At 41.2% G+C, this 16,908-nt stretch overlaps 5 protein-coding genes across 6 annotated transcripts in view; 3 read left to right on the top strand and 2 right to left on the bottom strand.

Moving 5' to 3' along the window:
• Positions 1-1,691, bottom strand: LOC134188582 (multifunctional dye peroxidase DyP2-like). Its single transcript, XM_062656748.1, has 6 exons — positions 1,380-1,691; positions 1,075-1,321; positions 728-903; positions 457-624; positions 242-373; positions 1-180 (listed from the first exon to the last, which is right to left on the bottom strand). Exons 1-6 carry the CDS (start codon positions 1,689-1,691, stop codon positions 1-3), a joined length of 1,215 nt encoding a protein of 404 aa, XP_062512732.1.
• Positions 1,692-3,421: 1,730 nt separating this feature from the next.
• Positions 3,422-5,933, bottom strand: LOC134189052 (DDB1- and CUL4-associated factor 17-like). Its single transcript, XM_062657284.1, has 2 exons — positions 5,828-5,933; positions 3,422-5,120 (listed from the first exon to the last, which is right to left on the bottom strand). Exon 2 carries the CDS (start codon positions 5,076-5,078, stop codon positions 3,744-3,746), a length of 1,335 nt encoding a protein of 444 aa, XP_062513268.1. The 5' UTR covers positions 5,079-5,120; positions 5,828-5,933; the 3' UTR covers positions 3,422-3,743.
• Positions 5,934-11,086: 5,153 nt separating this feature from the next.
• LOC134189004 (uncharacterized) lies at positions 11,087-11,847 on the top strand. Its single transcript, XM_062657231.1, has 2 exons — positions 11,087-11,173; positions 11,241-11,847. The coding sequence occupies exon 2, from the start codon at positions 11,285-11,287 to the stop codon at positions 11,657-11,659; it is 375 nt and encodes a 124-aa protein (XP_062513215.1). The 5' UTR covers positions 11,087-11,173; positions 11,241-11,284; the 3' UTR covers positions 11,660-11,847.
• Positions 11,848-13,921: 2,074 nt separating this feature from the next.
• Positions 13,922-15,067, top strand: LOC134189225 (uncharacterized). The gene is made up of 2 exons (XM_062657466.1): positions 13,922-14,871; positions 14,932-15,067. The coding sequence occupies exon 1, from the start codon at positions 14,014-14,016 to the stop codon at positions 14,857-14,859; it is 846 nt and encodes a 281-aa protein (XP_062513450.1). The 5' UTR covers positions 13,922-14,013; the 3' UTR covers positions 14,860-14,871; positions 14,932-15,067.
• LOC134188739 (uncharacterized) overlaps positions 15,050-16,908 on the top strand; it is a 13,118-nt gene continuing 11,259 nt past the window's right edge. For both annotated transcript variants that reach the window (XM_062656924.1, XM_062656925.1), the window contains exons 1-3: positions 15,050-15,081; positions 15,664-15,775; positions 15,841-16,908. The exon at positions 15,841-16,908 is cut by the window's right edge and continues 415 nt beyond it. In XM_062656924.1, coding sequence (XP_062512908.1) covers positions 15,761-15,775; positions 15,841-16,908 — 1,083 coding nt within the window. In that variant the 5' untranslated portion in view covers positions 15,050-15,081; positions 15,664-15,760. The remainder of the gene's footprint in view (positions 15,082-15,663; positions 15,776-15,840) is intronic.

Consider the following 16,908-nt stretch of genomic DNA (forward strand, 5'->3'; position numbering starts at 1 on the left):
CTATTTCTCGTTGGAACTTCCGAATAAACCCTCTTGGGTCAGCGACCGCTTATTTGTCAGAATGTTTCTGCTTATTTCACTGTTAATTAACTTCCATATCTGAAGGTTATTCCCCAATCCGCCACCTGGGAACGCGTTGGATGACAGAGAGAACTGCGCACCAGATGAAAGAGTAATCATCTAATAATTAAACATGTGCATGTATATGCATGTGTTCACCTCGAGGGTCTACTTTTCTGACGTGGGCTGCCAACGGACATTGTTTGCCGTCTCCGTCGTCTGCGTAGTTAAAATTCACTGCCGTCTTTCTGAACTTTGGTTTCACACCTGAAAGGTCTTCTATCAGAGGAACGCCGCTCTTATGACGTCCTATCTAGAGAAGCAACCATGTGTATACATGATGAGATCTGATTAGATTAGCTGTAGTATGAGAAAAGGGCATGGAATTCTGTATACCATCCTTGCTTCTGCTTCATCTTGTGAGATATCTTGTCCTGTTTTTTGCAGCTCTTCTTGAATCATTTTTCCATATTGTTGGAAAAGCTCAACGTTTTGTTCGAGCCTTCGATACACCATGTAGGATCCATAAGAAGAGGAACCTCCAATCTTGTCTTTTTCAAGAATCTGTACAAAGACAGGACACGATAACCGTGACTAATTAATTGTCCATTGTCGTCATTATGCATTGTGGCTCGGGATGAGCGGTCCATGCAATTAGTGTGCTAACCAGGTCAAGTTGTGCCGAAGGATTTGCTCCGGGTAGGAAGGATCCGGTCGTCGTTTTGTCTTTCTCTTCGGTATAATCGCTCAGAAGGAAAATCGGGTTGCTGATACCGTCTGCAAATCCGAATTGCTCGGTGTCCTGCCCGTTTTCGTTCTTCACACGGTACGCTTCATACACTCCTTTAGATAAAAGACAAGTACCGGTAATTGATTTTACAGGATGTCAATCTACAGGTATCGACATGTTTATTGAACTATCTACTGTACATGTTTATTTAAATGTACAGGCTTCCTGAAGTTGGCAAACGATACAGAATCAAATGTCTGCGTATTGTACTTATTTGTACTGACCAGACACGGTGCCTCCGTGTTCGGAAATGATCTCTTCCTTCTTCTCCTGCTTCCTGGTCAGTTTTTCCTTGGCGTCGTAACCGCTCAAGGCCAAAATCAAGAGAGCGTCCGGCACTTTGGTTGGAAACGGAGTGTCCCATGTGTCAACTGGTGGGTCTGCGCATGGGTTCGCAACAGGATCTAAGTCAGGGTTTACAACAATAGGCGTCGTTAGATCTTGCATTCCAACCCGAAATGCTTGCTGACACTACAACAAGACAACGAAATTTAGTCTTTTCCATCAGTAAACACGTGAGTCAAATTACCGGCATTTTGTCTTCCAGTCCCAACTTCCTGTACCCGGATGCAGACAACAGGAGGCTTAGGAACAAGGTTTCAACATTCCTATTCAGCTCTTGATGCGCAGAAGTGACGTTCTCCGACAACACTCTGACGAGTTCGCGTGAACGCTCCGCGTCGCTTCCAAACTCGATGAACAAGTGTCGGGCATCGCTCCTGCCGTGGTCTTGAAGGATATTTCCTTGGAGCTCATGCAGGAGACGTCGGACGTCAGGACGAGAGACGTCGAGAGGCGTTTGGGGCAATTTCGGACTGGCTAGAATAACAAACGCGCTCATGCATACACGAAGTCTAGACCTGGTTGTTTGCAGAGAACCATCTGGTTTGCAGAGAATTAAGGTACACCCTGTACAGTAAAACAACTAGAAACTACGTCCATCCACTTACGTACATTTCGAAAAGACGAAGCCCATACTTGTAACTCAGCGTTTAGCCGAATGTAAATGTAGTACTGCAAGAACTGTTTTTATTGTCTTTCTCTTCGTTTCCTAGCTACATCCGCCACGGTGGGAGGACTGAACGTAAATGTTGCAAAGTGCTTCTACGGATTCCCGTATACTCTTTGGCTTGATTATTATCTATACAAACACTAATTGGCTACGAAACCTCTAGAATGACTGAAAAGCATTGATTAGATTATCCTGGAAACACGACGTTGTTGATGATCAGATGCCTACTATAACACGTGACCCTGTCACGTGCACCCGAGGCTAGTCACGTGCATGAACTAGTGGCGTACTCAGGAATGTTTCCAGGTTGCGCAGGAGGTCGGCATCACTTTTTACTGTTAACGTGAGTGACTATTAGCGTGAGTGCTGAAGGATCCTTATTCAGAACAGTAATTTAATTAATTAATTAACTCCCACTCTAGCGATCATAGTCTGACCATAGGGCTAGAGTTGTGAAGGTTAGAGTTAGATCGAGTTGTGAGGGTTAGGGCTAAAGTTGTGAGGGTCAGTTGTGAGGGTTAGGGCCAAAGTTGTGAGGGTTAGGGTTAGAGTTGTGAGGGCTAGGGCTACAGTTGTGAGGGTTAGGGTTAGAGTTGTGAGGGTTAGGGCTAAAGTTGTGAGGGCTAGGGTTAGAGTTGTGAGAGTTAGGGCTAAAGTTGTGAGGGTTTGGATTAGAGTTGTGAGGGCTAATTAGAATCGGAGCTGTAACTGTAGCCTTAACCCTCACAACTTTAGCCCTAACCCTCACAACTTTAGCCCAACTCTCACACCTTTAGCCCCAACTCTCACAACTTTAATCACACTCTTCACAACTCTAACCCTAACCGTCACAATTTTAGCCCTAACCCTCACACCAGTTACCCTAGCTATCTTCCAGTCTCTCCAAATTGGGGTCCCGAGCCCTTCAATCTCAGCTTCGTCACTCCTGCCTGGGCACATGCCCCTATCAACTTTTAAATTTTTAGCTGTCAAGTGATCTTTTAATCTGCTAAAATGAATTGTAACAAAATTACAGAAGTATTAAAACTGATAACATTGACGTGACATACTACACTAAAAAATTTTAGCACTAGTACTATAATGTTAAAATGTTGGTTTCTTGTTTATTGCTGTGCTGCATACATACATGTGATTAATTAATAATACATTTAGCCTTGCTGTGCAGAGCTAAGCCACGCCTTCTTAGAAAAAAATCTGTTTCCTTTAACCCAAACCTCAAATTGTTCTTACGAGTCAGCTAGCCCCAATAGTTTATCATACACAGCAGCTTCAAGTTCTGCAGTGGTACTATGATCATTAACTTACTTAAGTTAATTAACTGATTGGCACTGACGTGACATACGTAATCTGACGTGCTGATGCCATCATTTGAAAGAATACATAATATTGCCCGTTTTACCTAATTAAGTTTTAATTAATTAAGCAAAATTGCGATTTACCATCACAGGCGTAGGAATCCTGGGCACTAGGGGCACGTGCCTCCTCAAATTTCCAGTTGTGATTGATAAATCATTAATTAACTCCCAAAAGCTGTCAAGTGACCTGCTGATAGACAAGAAGGATGACAGACATAGAAATTGATGATGCAACACAATCGTGTTAATATTGGTTTTTTGATTTGCTTTGCTATATTGCAGAATATGTATACATTCAGAATGGTTGTAATACCACGCCTTTTGGCAATTAACGTGAGCCCCTCAACCAAAGCTAGGTTTTTACCCCTATAAACATGACATAACCAAGCATTGCACTGGTCAGCAGCCTCACACCATACTTGTTATCAATGACAAACTAGAAGTTTGTGTTATTGGAAAAAATTAAAAATATTTTAGCAAGTGAAATGTGTTGATCAAAGGCAAGTTAGACTGTGGTATTACTGAGTTAGACTGTGGTATTACCATGCAGTCTGTAAACATAGCAGTCGTAGCGATGTGAAGGCTGTCTGACTAAGTGAATGAGAACGTCTCTATCGAGTACGACCCGATGCTCTGAGAAGGGCTGCTGATGCCAATCCTTTAAGAGAATCCGTTTGCAAACATGTCCACTGTCTTTATCACAGAGTTGAACCTGTGCACACAGGCCATCATCTGAGTATATGGTTGAGGTGACAATAAACAGCTGAAGTTCATCTTCATAGTCGATTGCTTGAATTGGTTCCGGGATGGGATTAAAAACCTTTTCTATGTCACATAACTTTCTTACTCTACGCCCTGACGATGTGGTTAGCTGACTACTGAGAAGGAATTTATTTTGTTTTGCCGGCTTTGCGTCGATGCTATATCGTTGTCTCAGTTCTGTGTGATCTTTCTCTTCGACAATGTCGTGGCACTGGATAGAGTCTGATCTGACATGCACGACACTGTTGCTCTGATCGGGGTGAAAGAAGGCACAGTCGTCTTCAATATAAGTGAAGTCACCTCGTTCTAGCTGGCCATTCTCTATAAGCTGATGAGTTTGCAATGAGCAGACATGAAAGAGGTCACGATGTTTCGGACTCGGGCATTGGATGTAGTGATAGGGAAAGCCTCCAAAGGCAACATGATTTTGATGACTTTGAATCTGGCAGAGAAGTGGCGGTCGAGAAGGTATGCGGATGGAACACGGTATACCAAGTGGCTGTTCTCCAACGACACCTTGCAAGTCTTCAACAAATGGTTCAAACAATTTGACAAAACTCACTGTGTGTTCTCTCACAATTAACTCAAAGTCGTAGAATTCAATAAGACCAGATCGACGATAAATAACCAACATGCTCTGGTTGATGGTGGCATCAACCAAATCGCTACCAAAAATTTGTTTGTAAATGTGAAAAAGTCCAATTAATTCCAACGGTCCAACACTAAAAACAGCAAACGTCACAAATGGCTGCAACTGATGAGAAGGTAATCCTGGCAACGGATGATCACGACGAATCGATTTTACAACAATACGCTCAAAGTCGGTTTCCCAAGTCAAGTGACAAAATTTGTAACGATGAGAGAGATAAATCCTTTTCATGATTTCACCCGTCCGCAATGAGTGGAACACTAGCCAACCACGTGGCTTCAAGGCAATAAGGCAGGATGTCCTACCAAGTTTATCCTCAAGGCAACAATCAAGAAAACTATCGTAGACAAGAGCTTCTTCTGTCTTTTCTGGAAGATTGAACATAAGTCGGGGACGTCCACATGCTCCATTCAGTGTGTAACACAATCTGTAGCTGTTTATAAAGAGCATACGATTGTAGTCGACTGGAGAGGTGGATTTGTGCTGCCACACCTAAACAACAGAGATGCTTTTCAATTAACTGATTCCATACCAACAGCACAACAAAACGCAAATATATCTAAAAATATTTTTGGTGATTACAGTCTTCACTCAACTTTAATTAATTAATTATAATTAATTACTTAATATGTATAATTAATTAATTAATTAATATTTTAATACTAATTTTGTTTCACCCATTCTACACAACACATGCAGTTTTAACTGAATTCATGTACTACTACCAAGTCTTTTCTCTGCAGTCATTGTCACACAGTGTCAATCCAAGCCAATTAATACAATTTCAACCAACACTGCATGGTTTTCAATAGTTTATTCAGTAGAAGGTCACATGCTCGCTAGTATGTATGCCTAACACACACACGCACACACACACACACACACACACACACACACACACACACACACACACACACACACACACACACACACACAAGTGAAACTGATTATTTCAAAACTATTAAAAATAAATTCTAATAATAATTAATAACAAATTTTATTAGTTAAATAAATAATATCTGGGGCTTCTGTGGTAGCATGCCTCGGAGTCCCAAACAACACTAACCGCCATTCTAAAACCGCTGGATCTGTTGATCGTGTTTACTCATTGGTCGAAAAAATGTGCCTAACGTGACTATTTTGTTAGTGATGTAGCAGACACACCATCGAATTCACAATTAACGTACGCAGTTCCTAACTTTTGTAAATCCGGCTTCTCTTCTGCAAACAAGCGTTCTCAAGATCGACAAATTTTGTATGTAACTTCCACCACAAACACGACGATCTCTCAGTCGCCTCGCAACATTCAAATCCATCACGTAAATATCCCGGTTTACACTAAATGTGTCCCGGATGTACCACACCTACAAATGATTTGCCGAAGTCTGCTGTAGGTACACACTGTACACGGAACAAGCAGCCGACTTCGTCGTTCTAGGTGTTCGGTGCGTCAAGTAAACTAGATTTGCAAGAGTCTGACGTGTCAGACTTGTAGTTGCTTGAAGTAAATACAGTCACGAATTACAATATTTGTTTGTTTTTCAACTCCAAATTGTTGGGAAATCGAGTAAATGCACATTGTATAAAGTGTGTGTGTGTGTGTGTGTGTGTGTGTGTGTGTGTGTGTGTGTGTGTGTGTCTGTGTGTGTGTGTGTGTGTGTGTGTGTGTGTGTGTGTGTGTGTGTGTGTGTGTGTGTGTGTGTGTGTGTGTGTGTGTGTGTGTGTGTGTCAAGGCTGTCAAATGTCATTGGCATGAAATTGCTATTCATGTGGGAATGAACATGGAAGAATTGTCTGATCGTAAAGAATGTTATCCTGAAATAGCAGATTGCATTCGACATGCCTTATCGCTCTGGAAGCAATAAGTAAGCAAACCAACAACGTTGCAGTAGTCTTGGAAGCATGCAAGCAAGCAGGTGGGTATGGAGCAGCATTGAGAGCCTTAGAGGAATCACAAGATCAAACACAAAACGTGAAGTTGGGTATAACTCAGCAGACTCGTGCACATTTCTGTGTTTGTGTATAATATTTTGTATCTTCAGTATTGTGCCTATAGTCATAAATACATATGTAGTGTCAAGGATTTCTACCTGTATATGTACTACTACACTACATGGTCTGTTATTGTCCAAGTGCATGGCCCTCCACACAACTGGTCAAGCAAATAACTTCGTTGCTGCACTCAGATAACCACATCCAAGGATGGCTGTCTACATTAATAAAAATCTTAATTAAGCAAATAGTTTATACAGCACAAGAGCCTACATAACAGCCTAATGTTGCATTTCTACTGTATCAGAGAAATGAGCGTAACAATGCTTAGGCAATTAATTAATTAATGTTCACGTGACTCAAGTGACTATTGTAACTGTACTGTACTCCACATGTGATACATGTCAGGTGCGAGGACGTTAGTTAGGTATAACTGCTGCTCGAGCTCTGCGTCTCACTTGTTTCCGCATCACTCAACATGTCGTCCGACCCAAAGAACGATTGGGAACGCTAGGTTAAACCCAACCTAACGCAATGTGTTGAAAGTTAAAGCCGTCTTCACTGGTGGATGCTCTACACGGGTGCGGCCTTCTGACTCGAGAAGAATGCAACATTCTGAGACAGTCCTCGCTAACGGAGGAGGAGCGCTCTCGCAAACTCTTCTACGATGTTTTGTCACTCAAGGGAAACGACGCTTTCGATATCTTTTGTCGTGTTCTCGGTCAGTGGGTCTTTCGGGCATTTCAAATTTCAAAATTTTAAATTTTTAAATTTTTAAATTTAATTTCTCAATTTTTTGTATTGAAATTTTAAATTTGTAATTTAACGTTACCAATTTTTTTATAAATTTGCATTAAATGTTCAAATATTAATTTTTTGAAAAATCAAAATTTTAAATTTTATTATTTTAAATTTGTAAATTTTTAGATGCAGTTTATTAGAAATTGCTTTGCCGACGAGAAAGCGGACGTAGTTGTCTATATGAACTGATGGCCGGATTTGAACTAACAGAAATTGAACGCTCATCCGTTCTCTCAAATATTTTGAGTACATCAGAAAAAGAAAATTGAAAGAACCAGTAGCAGTGTACGCGGTAGGGAGTCCATTGGACGGCATAGAGGTGCATTCCAACGCATCCTGATACGTTGATTCAATTGAACTAGGCGCGGTTTCTGCTAATCACATCAGCACGTTTCCTGTACCGTGTTTCTGCACCTGTAAGTACGCCGCTTCAGACAGTTACTAATGTTTAGTAACTCGAAGTGCATGGTCGCGTCATTACTGTAGATGTAGGAGTACGATTGGCCCAACTGCAAGTTGCACTTCATGTTAAATTTTGTACATCACATAGAACACTACCCGATAGCGCAGATAGAACCTCTACAACCTCATGCTGTGTCTCTCCTGTGCCGTGAGAACAGAACCCACACTGACTACAAGTGAATTAGGAGACCAAATAGTAAAGGTGGACACGCACGCAGTGCTCATGGCAGGAGGGCAAAGGCAACGTATGCGTACCGTCCTGCTGACACGCCCCTCTCTTCGACGGTACCGCGTCCAACGACTACATTTACGTATGTCGTACTGTACCGGCAGACTAGTCGCCAATTCAATACCAACTAACTTTACACAAGCAACGTACTGCATGATCGCGTAGAGATCCTCTAGTATCAGTATGAACATCAATTAGGAGTTTCCTCCTGTTTCGTTGAAGGACGACTCACACTACACATAGATCACCCGCACACACAATAAACAACGGATCCGAGTCAAAGACATCGTTTAGCACTCGGTAGAGGTTGATCCTTAGAGCGTGCGTTGAAAGAAGGCTGTCACATGTTCGGCAAGATCTCTAGCATCACGAGGTTGTGGAGGGCACAATCACGTCGGTGGTCGATGATGCTTTGGAAATTCTCCTTGATCGTGAGAGCTGACAGCGGCGACTAACTAAATTTTAGTAGCTACGTAGGCAGATACACGAGTTTTCGGACAGCCATTCAAACGCGATAAACTTGGGGATTCCCCAACTAATTAGCAGCAAGTACAGTCTAGGCACATCGTATCAAATTGAGTCACGGATGGACGAGAGAGAAATTCAAGAAATGGTGAAGGCTGGGCTATCGCACTCAAACATAAGTTATATACTTCGAAGAAGACATCCTGGAGTCAAAGGTTTTTCTGAACGATCCGCTAGACGATTTTGTCATGAGCAAAACATTCATTATCGTTCTGCATTATCTGACTTTGACATGAGGATGGTAGCCCAGGCAGTTGCTAGAGAAGTAACATGTTCTCTTTTTACTGAAACCCGTTTAAACAGATGGAGACTTTTGTCGTTAGTACACGTCTTTACGTAGATTGGTCCAGCGTACGGAAGAAAGATGATGAAAGGGCCGGTATCTTCAAGCAGGAGGACTTAGAGTTGGTGACAAACGCATTGGACGCATTCTAAGACAAGTTGCTCCTGGATAACATGGAAGTAGGTAGCAACTAGCTCATCGGCAAATAAATCCTGTGCCTTACTACGCTCAATATCCTGGACACAAACTCGGTGTATTGTGTGTGCGTGTGTTCTAAGTGTAGTGTGGGGGCGTCCTTCAACGATACAGAAGGAAACCCCTAATTGATGTTCATACTGATACTAGAGGATCTCTAGTTGTGTGTTGTTGCATAGTTAGCTAAGTAAAGACTATAGAACGGTTACAAACGTAATTCACGCGATCATGCAGTACGTTGCTTGTGTAAAGTTAGTTGGTATTAGATTGGCGACTAGTCTGCCGGTACAGTACGACATACGTAAATGTAGTCGTTGGACGCGGTACCGTCGAAGAGAGGGGCGTGTCAGCAGGACGGCACGCATACGTTGCCTTTGCCCTCCTGCCATGAGCAGTGCGTGCGTGTCCACCTTTACTATTTGGTCTCCTAATTCACTTGTAGTCAGTGTGGGTTCTGTTCTCACGGCACAGGAGAGACACAGCATGAGGTTGTAGAGGTTCTATCTGCGCTATCGGGTAGTGTTCTATGTGATGTACAAAATCTAGACATGAAGTGCAACTTGCAGTTGGGTCAATCGTACTCCTACATCTACAGTAATGACGCGACCATGCACTTCGAGTTACTAAACATTAGTAACTGTCTGAAGCGGCGTACTTACAGGTGCAGAAACACGGTACAGGAAACGTGCTGATGTGATTAGCAGAAACCGCGCCTAGTTCAATTGAATCAACGTATCAGCACGCGTTGGAATGCACCCCTAAGCCGTCCAATGGACTCCCTACCGCGTACACTGCTACTAGTTCTTTCAATTTTCTTTTTCTGATGCACTCAAAATATTTGAGAGAACGGATAAGCGTTCAATTTCTGTTAGTTCAAATCCGGCCATCAGTTCATATAGACAACTACGTCCGCTTTCTCGTCGGCAAAGCAATTTCTAATAAACTGCACCTAAAAATTTACAAATTTAAAATAATAAAATTTAAAATTTTGATTATTCAAAAAATTAAAATTTGAAAATTTAATGCAAATTTATATAAAAATTGGTAACGTTAAATTAAAAATTTAAAGTTTTAGTACAAAAAATTGAGAAATTGAATTTCAAAAATTTTTAATTTAAAATTTAAAATTTTGAAATTTGAAATGGCCGAAAGACCCACTGACCGTTTTTCATACAGTCGAAGGACGAGTTTATCTTGACAGAAGTTTTGCAGATACAAACCGTGATGCCTACAAAGTCATTTCTGACGTCTACCATGTCAGTCTTCCTTTTATACATGCAGTAATGCACAATCATTCAGCCGTCGATGACTAAAATACTACAATACTAAATACACGCTCACTAGCTAGACAGTAAAATGATTTTAGTGTATGTGCACACTGATAGATATACAGACATGGGCATAATTATATAAGGAGCCACCCACATATCAGCTGACGTATAGTCTCTATCTAATCTTTGAGTATGTCTTCCGACATAAACAAAGGCATTTTATTGTTAGAAGTTTTTGAAAACGATTTTGATTATTAAATTTCAAATTTATTGGTTGAACTGACGCAGCAAGAAGCAGTCGTGTATCTCAACAGGTCACACATCACCTTCGATCTCAGACATGCAGACATGTGGATGGCACAATCAGAGCCATTACCTCACCATTATGACTTGTTTTAATTTACTAAAAAGTGCAGCTGTCACTGTAGATGCATGTACTTGCAGTGTCTGAGAAAGTCCAATAATTTTTAGATCTAAGTTACATGCTCAGGGTGGCTCCATATTTTGCCCATGTCTGTAGCTTCTAGTCTGTTTCAATTAATAACCAACCGTTTTTTTTTCTCTTTTTTCTATAACAATTTTTAGATTGTCAGATTGTGATGGCTGTTTTGTAAGGCGACACACAAACGGACATCCTGCCTCGCCATTGAACACGTGACTCACGTGACTGTGATGAAAAGAGACGTCGCCTATCTACACCAGACGTATCACGATCACGCGAGACTATACGCCCCTTTTAACTCGCAGGTAGTTTTCCCAAAACATCCTCGGCTACAAGACAGCTAAGGTAACTTCTATATAAACACTCGATCTGTAGTATCTCTACGTCTCACCTCACGTCATTCTATTGCAAGTGTTTTTCATCTTGTCTGCGTCACCGTCTGCGTCATCACACAACATGTCTTCCGTACACGAAGACAAATGGGAACAATACGTTACCCCCAATTTGACGCAACTGGTTAAAAAGCTAAAGCCGTCGTCACTGTTGGAGGATTTACGCCAGTGCGGTCTCCTAACTCAAGAAGATGTCAATAGTCTACGACATGGCAGTTTCACCGAACAGGAGCGCTCACGCAAACTGCTCTACGATATACTACCGTACAAGGGCAACGACCGTTTCAATCGTTTTTGCAATGTTCTTAGCAACGTTGAAGAACAGGCGCACATTGTGACGGAAGTTTTGGAGGTGGAAATCGAGACGGCGTCTCCCGTTGATTCTGATCCTAAAGAAACAGAGAAAATGCCGCAAAGAGATCGGAACACAAAGGACTAAGCAGTGGAATGACCCGCTAGTACACTGGGCGAGATAGTCTATAGTTAAACGTGTCTATGACTGTAGTTGCATGGAGCAGAGTTCTTGTAGCTATAGCATCTAGCTAGCTAGGCACAGTACCGAAATGCTCAACTACGTGGTAAGTGTACATACTCATACTTTGCAATAACTTACTAGGTGTGGTGAAACCAGAGTGCGTGTGTTAACTACACTACAGCAGAGCCGTACGAATCTGCACTACAGACTAGCCTACACTACAGATTTGTTAACCTCCGTACTACAGGATTAGCCTCGACCTCCCAGACCCGTGTAGCGCCGATTCAATATCGTCTGATTTTGAATCGGCGCTACACGGGTACAGATGGGGTCTTAATAGAAGCTCGAGCTCATGCGTATTATGTATTTACAAACTCTTGGAGCTTTTAAGAGCTCGTTGTTAGGATCTCATCAATGATGAGCTGCATGCGTCCTAGCTACAGATCTATTTAGACTAGCATTGTTGAAATGGCTAATTAATTAATTAATATATTTTGTGTGCACGATGCTAATCAACACGTGTTATGCTATTTACTATCAATAAAATTTTACTCACTTTTCGGAATTCTCTCAAACATCCCATCGAGCTCATGCAACTAATCAGGTCTCTAATTAATTGATAAAATATACCTGATTGAAGAGCGTCACATCATGTGTGTGTGTGTGTGCGTGCGTGTGTGTGTGTGTGTGTGTGTGTGTGTGTGTGTGTGTGCGTGTGTGTGTGTGTGTGTGTGTGTGTGTGTGTGTGTGTGTGTGTGTGTGTGTGTGTGTGTGTGTGTGTGTGTGTGTGTGTGTGTTAGATATTGTTACCATTAGCAACGTTGTGAAACATAAATTAAATATTGTACTCTGATTGTAGAAAAGTAATAGTAGTGATCAAAAATTAAAACTTGCTATATGGTATATGTATCTCGTGTAAACATTAATTATGCATTAGTGTTCACGTGACCTCTACACGTGATAAGGGCGTGGCTGATTATGTAACTACTTCGCAGCCGTCTAGCTTTTCTGGCAACGCTTGTTACTACGGCGTATGCCAAGAGCAAGAGAGTTACACTACTTGGTACAGTCAAGGTAACTTCAATTCTGTCTTATTTTATCTAATCGCGCAGCTAGCTACTCCCTTTTTTGTCTCGCGTGGCCAGACATTTAATGCGCGAGAGTAGACGGGACTTCTCTTGAACTTCAAACGTTTGGCCACGCGAGACTGTCTACTAGATACGCTGAGACTCACTTGCACTGCGTCTTGCAACATGTCTTCCGACTGGGAACAGTATATTACTCCCAATCTGACGGAACTTGTTGAAAGGCTAAATCCGTCGTTACTGTTGGAACGTCTACGCTCTTGTGGCGTCCTAACGACAGAAGATTGCAATAGTCTGCGATGTAACTGTGCTACAGAGGAGGATCGCTCTCGGAAACTTCTCTCTGAGATTTTGCCGCGCAGGGGAAACGACGTATTCGAGCGATTATGTAAGCACTTCTCACAGTGGAGGGACAAAGACACATTGTCACTCAAGTCATGAAGGTTCCATCTGCTCATCGTGCTCGGATGGAAGTACAGCATGTACAGCCAGAGGAGTCTCATAGAGAGCCTGAAAGCAGTCAGCAGGTGTGTGAGTGTGTATTGTCTAACTTTTGAAAGTATTCCAGGGCCGGATCCAGAGGGGGTAAGGGGTTGAAACCCCCTCTTTTCCAATAGGCGTGGTTCAATAATTTTATATAATTTCATTAGAAAAGAGAAAATTAGTAACGCTATAATAACTGCTAACTGGTGTAGAACTAATGAGCAAGAGAAAACTGGATAGCAGCCGAGGGTTAGCAAGTATTGCTTCTTTGTTGAATTATAGCTAAAAAATCATCTACACTGCTTTTGAATGTCCAACTTTGCAGTAATTTTAAAAGTTTAGTAGCTAACTGCAGCACAAGTATGAGGATTAGAATTAGGTTGTTGCCATCATGCAACAGAAAGTGTTACAAACTTTTGCTGGAACATAATTAGTAAAATACTCTATTAATAGCAAAGACACTGCTTAATTTAGAATTGATTAAATTATAGTGCGATTGTAATGTTGTAGATGTCTCGATCATGGAAGAAACCTTTATTGATAGCTATAGCAGTTGCTTTGTTGTTCAGCATTGGATATTTTAGTAAGCAAATTTGTATGATCTTACTGAGTTGTTTTGTGTCATTGTTTGATGTATCTTTTGTGACTGTAGTTTATGCTAACAAATATGATGGACTGTCAAGAACATGGTGGAAATTTTTTCGAAATGAATCATCAGAACTCTCAAAGAAACTCAGTTTTACAAATGATATGAATGATATGCTATTTTCTAACGATGTTATTGACGAAAGTCGTTCAATGGAAATACACAAACGGTTGAGTGAGGCCAAGTGGACAAGTTTGGATACTTACAAGTTGTTGATGAAAGTTCTTCCAAAAACCGATAATGCAACATACATGACGTTCTGTTGCTTATTGCGCGTCAAGTTCAATTTGCCTGTAATGGGAAAGATACTTTGTGATGAATGCAAACCTTTCCAGAAGTGCACAATGAATCAAATCGTGAAGTTTTCTATTTCACCATCTTGCCAGTCAATTCTAAACAGTACTGCTCGCAGTGTTTATATAGCTGTCTCTATTGATGCCGACTATAGGGATGATCCAGAAACTGAGAAACATATAGTGGTACATCCATCATCATTTGTATGCATTAATAATGAGGTCTCTGCAACTTTGAATGTAAGCGTTGAAGAAGAGTATATCGACAAGGAATTTCTTCAAATGAAAATTGCTTATATATTGAAAGTTGGTGTTCATGAAGTACAGGTAACTGTTTCGATAACCAACAGTACATGGATGTTTCTACGTTTGTCGCCTCGAGCTGGATTACGACTTATGCAAATGTTGAGTGCACAAGAGTCTAAACATTACTTTGGTCTAATGATAGAAGAAGCATTCCAATCCAAGTCAGCAAGAAATGTCTCTATTGAGTTGAAATTGAGCAACTTGCCATCACATACATTTCATGTTATTTCTACTGGGATATTTGGTGTCACATCAGAAGAGGATGCCCATTTCATTAATGATGGTACAATAGTTGTGGTTATGTTTTCTGTAATTAAATTTATTTTCTGTTTTATGTCAAAGATGAGATAAGGTGGACAGTGGGTGAGTGATCAATATTTCAAGTATGTCATCATTGAAAATATATTTTTGATTATTGTGTAGGAACATGTTGTTTGGAATTGTTATTGGGATTGCCAATACTTATTTATCTGCTTTTAACATCATATGTGTTCACTGGTTTTTCAATGAGCAGCAGATCTGATTTTGGAGCAGTTGATCAGTCTACCTCATTACACCATTACTTTAGCACAGGTTAGAAATCATATACTATTTTACATTAAAGTGACTTCAAATTTCTATTGCTACAACAGCTGGTTGTTGCATATAAGTTTAATTTTGGCTAGTCTCATTAAACAGTTAATATTGAAGCATGACATCACGTTCGTATATTGGTCGGCGACAATGGTCAGTAATGACACCACGTCTCGTCTATATATTGGTCGGAATAGCTTCATTTGCATCTGAGCTAATCGAGTATAAATACTGTCTACGTACGTAGTACGGTCGGTCGTCACCAGACTACTGTACAATTAGCCCGGATATCCGGGCCTCGGGTAATGAGAATCGACACCATAAACAGTTGGCTTGGGAAGAGAAAGGGTCGTACTGTAACTGCTTGATATCATATCTATTACTGATTCCTATAGTATAAAGCATTAACTTAATGTTGAGAGAGAGAGAGGGGGAGGGGAGGGAGGGAGGGGAGGGAGGGGAGGGAGGGAGGGGAGGAGGACGGGGGGAGGGGGAGGGAGGGAGGGAGTGGAGAGAGAGAGAGAGATTGGTGATAAATTGACAATACGATACATGGAGAATAGTTTAATTGTTCTGTTGCAGAAGTCAAATTTCTCCATATTCCTATATTTTGTGGACGACAGAAAGAACTGGAAGAAATAAAAGAAAGCTATGGGGAGATAAAGACAAACGTTCAATCATGAGACAAATATTGGTAGAAAGAAAGTTGGGTTTCAGTATAGTGAATGTAGGTATGATAAAGTATTTCATTTGTGACAGTTTGTATCAGGTCAGGGAGGAGTAGGAAAGACACGTCGTATTGCAGAATACGCTCAACAATGGAAAAATTCTTACTCAGGGGGAGTGTATCTTTTCAACGCACAATCAATTCTATCTTTTCATCAATCACTCAAGATTAACGTGAGCCAATCACCTCAAATATATAAAATCCATATATCAATATCTTGTGTTGAAATTCTGGTTTGGCTTTCTAACGTGACACACAACAAATCAGTACTATGGGATTACAACTTTTTTCTCCGCCAGCTAGATAAAAGCGGAAATGTGTTATTCGTGTACGACAGCTGCGACAACTTGGAAGTTATCGAAAGGCTTTTACCGAAACAAGCTCAACAGATTCATGTCATCGTGACGACGCGAACACGTGGCGGTCACTTTCTTTTAGATGCCAATCATGACAGAGTCATTCACCTCGACGTACTAGAAGGGAACGACGCTGTCTACGCTCTCCTGGAGTGGAAAGGAAACGAGGAAAGCGAACGTAACGTCGAAGAGAAGTCGAGTGCAGAAATTCTCGTTAATGTTGCACAGATTGGTCGCCTGCGGTTGGCTATTCGTCACGCTGGACTCTATCTAAGAGAGAAGAAGGTTCATTGTGAGAAATACGGAGAATTGCTTGATAACAGAAAAGATAAACTGCAAACGATTGGAAACGATATGAAGGAAATTGTAAAATATTGCGGATTGCAACATGTTGCCAACGCACTCGAAGAGGAAGGGATTGCAAATGTGAGAGACTTTGTGCGAAGTGACTTATCCCGACTGCAAACGTCATATCGCTTCAGACCACACGAACTAGAAGAGCTCGGCAGAATGAAAGAGAAACTGAAGACAGCGACGGTTATGACGTGGGACATGCAGATTGAAGAGATGATGAAGAATTCAGACTCGACGAACAGCACAATACTTGAGATAGCTTCTCTGATAGACGGAAAAGTGATTGCTAGAGATTTGCTGTTGAATGTAGCTTTTAGGGAAGATGAAGATGACCCGGATAGTAAGAGAAAGGTGGAGGAGGCCATTTCTCATTTGTCAAACGTTTCTCTT

This window comes from Corticium candelabrum, chromosome 13, assembly GCF_963422355.1.
Source record: "Corticium candelabrum chromosome 13, ooCorCand1.1, whole genome shotgun sequence".
NCBI lineage: Eukaryota > Metazoa > Porifera > Homoscleromorpha > Homosclerophorida > Plakinidae > Corticium > Corticium candelabrum.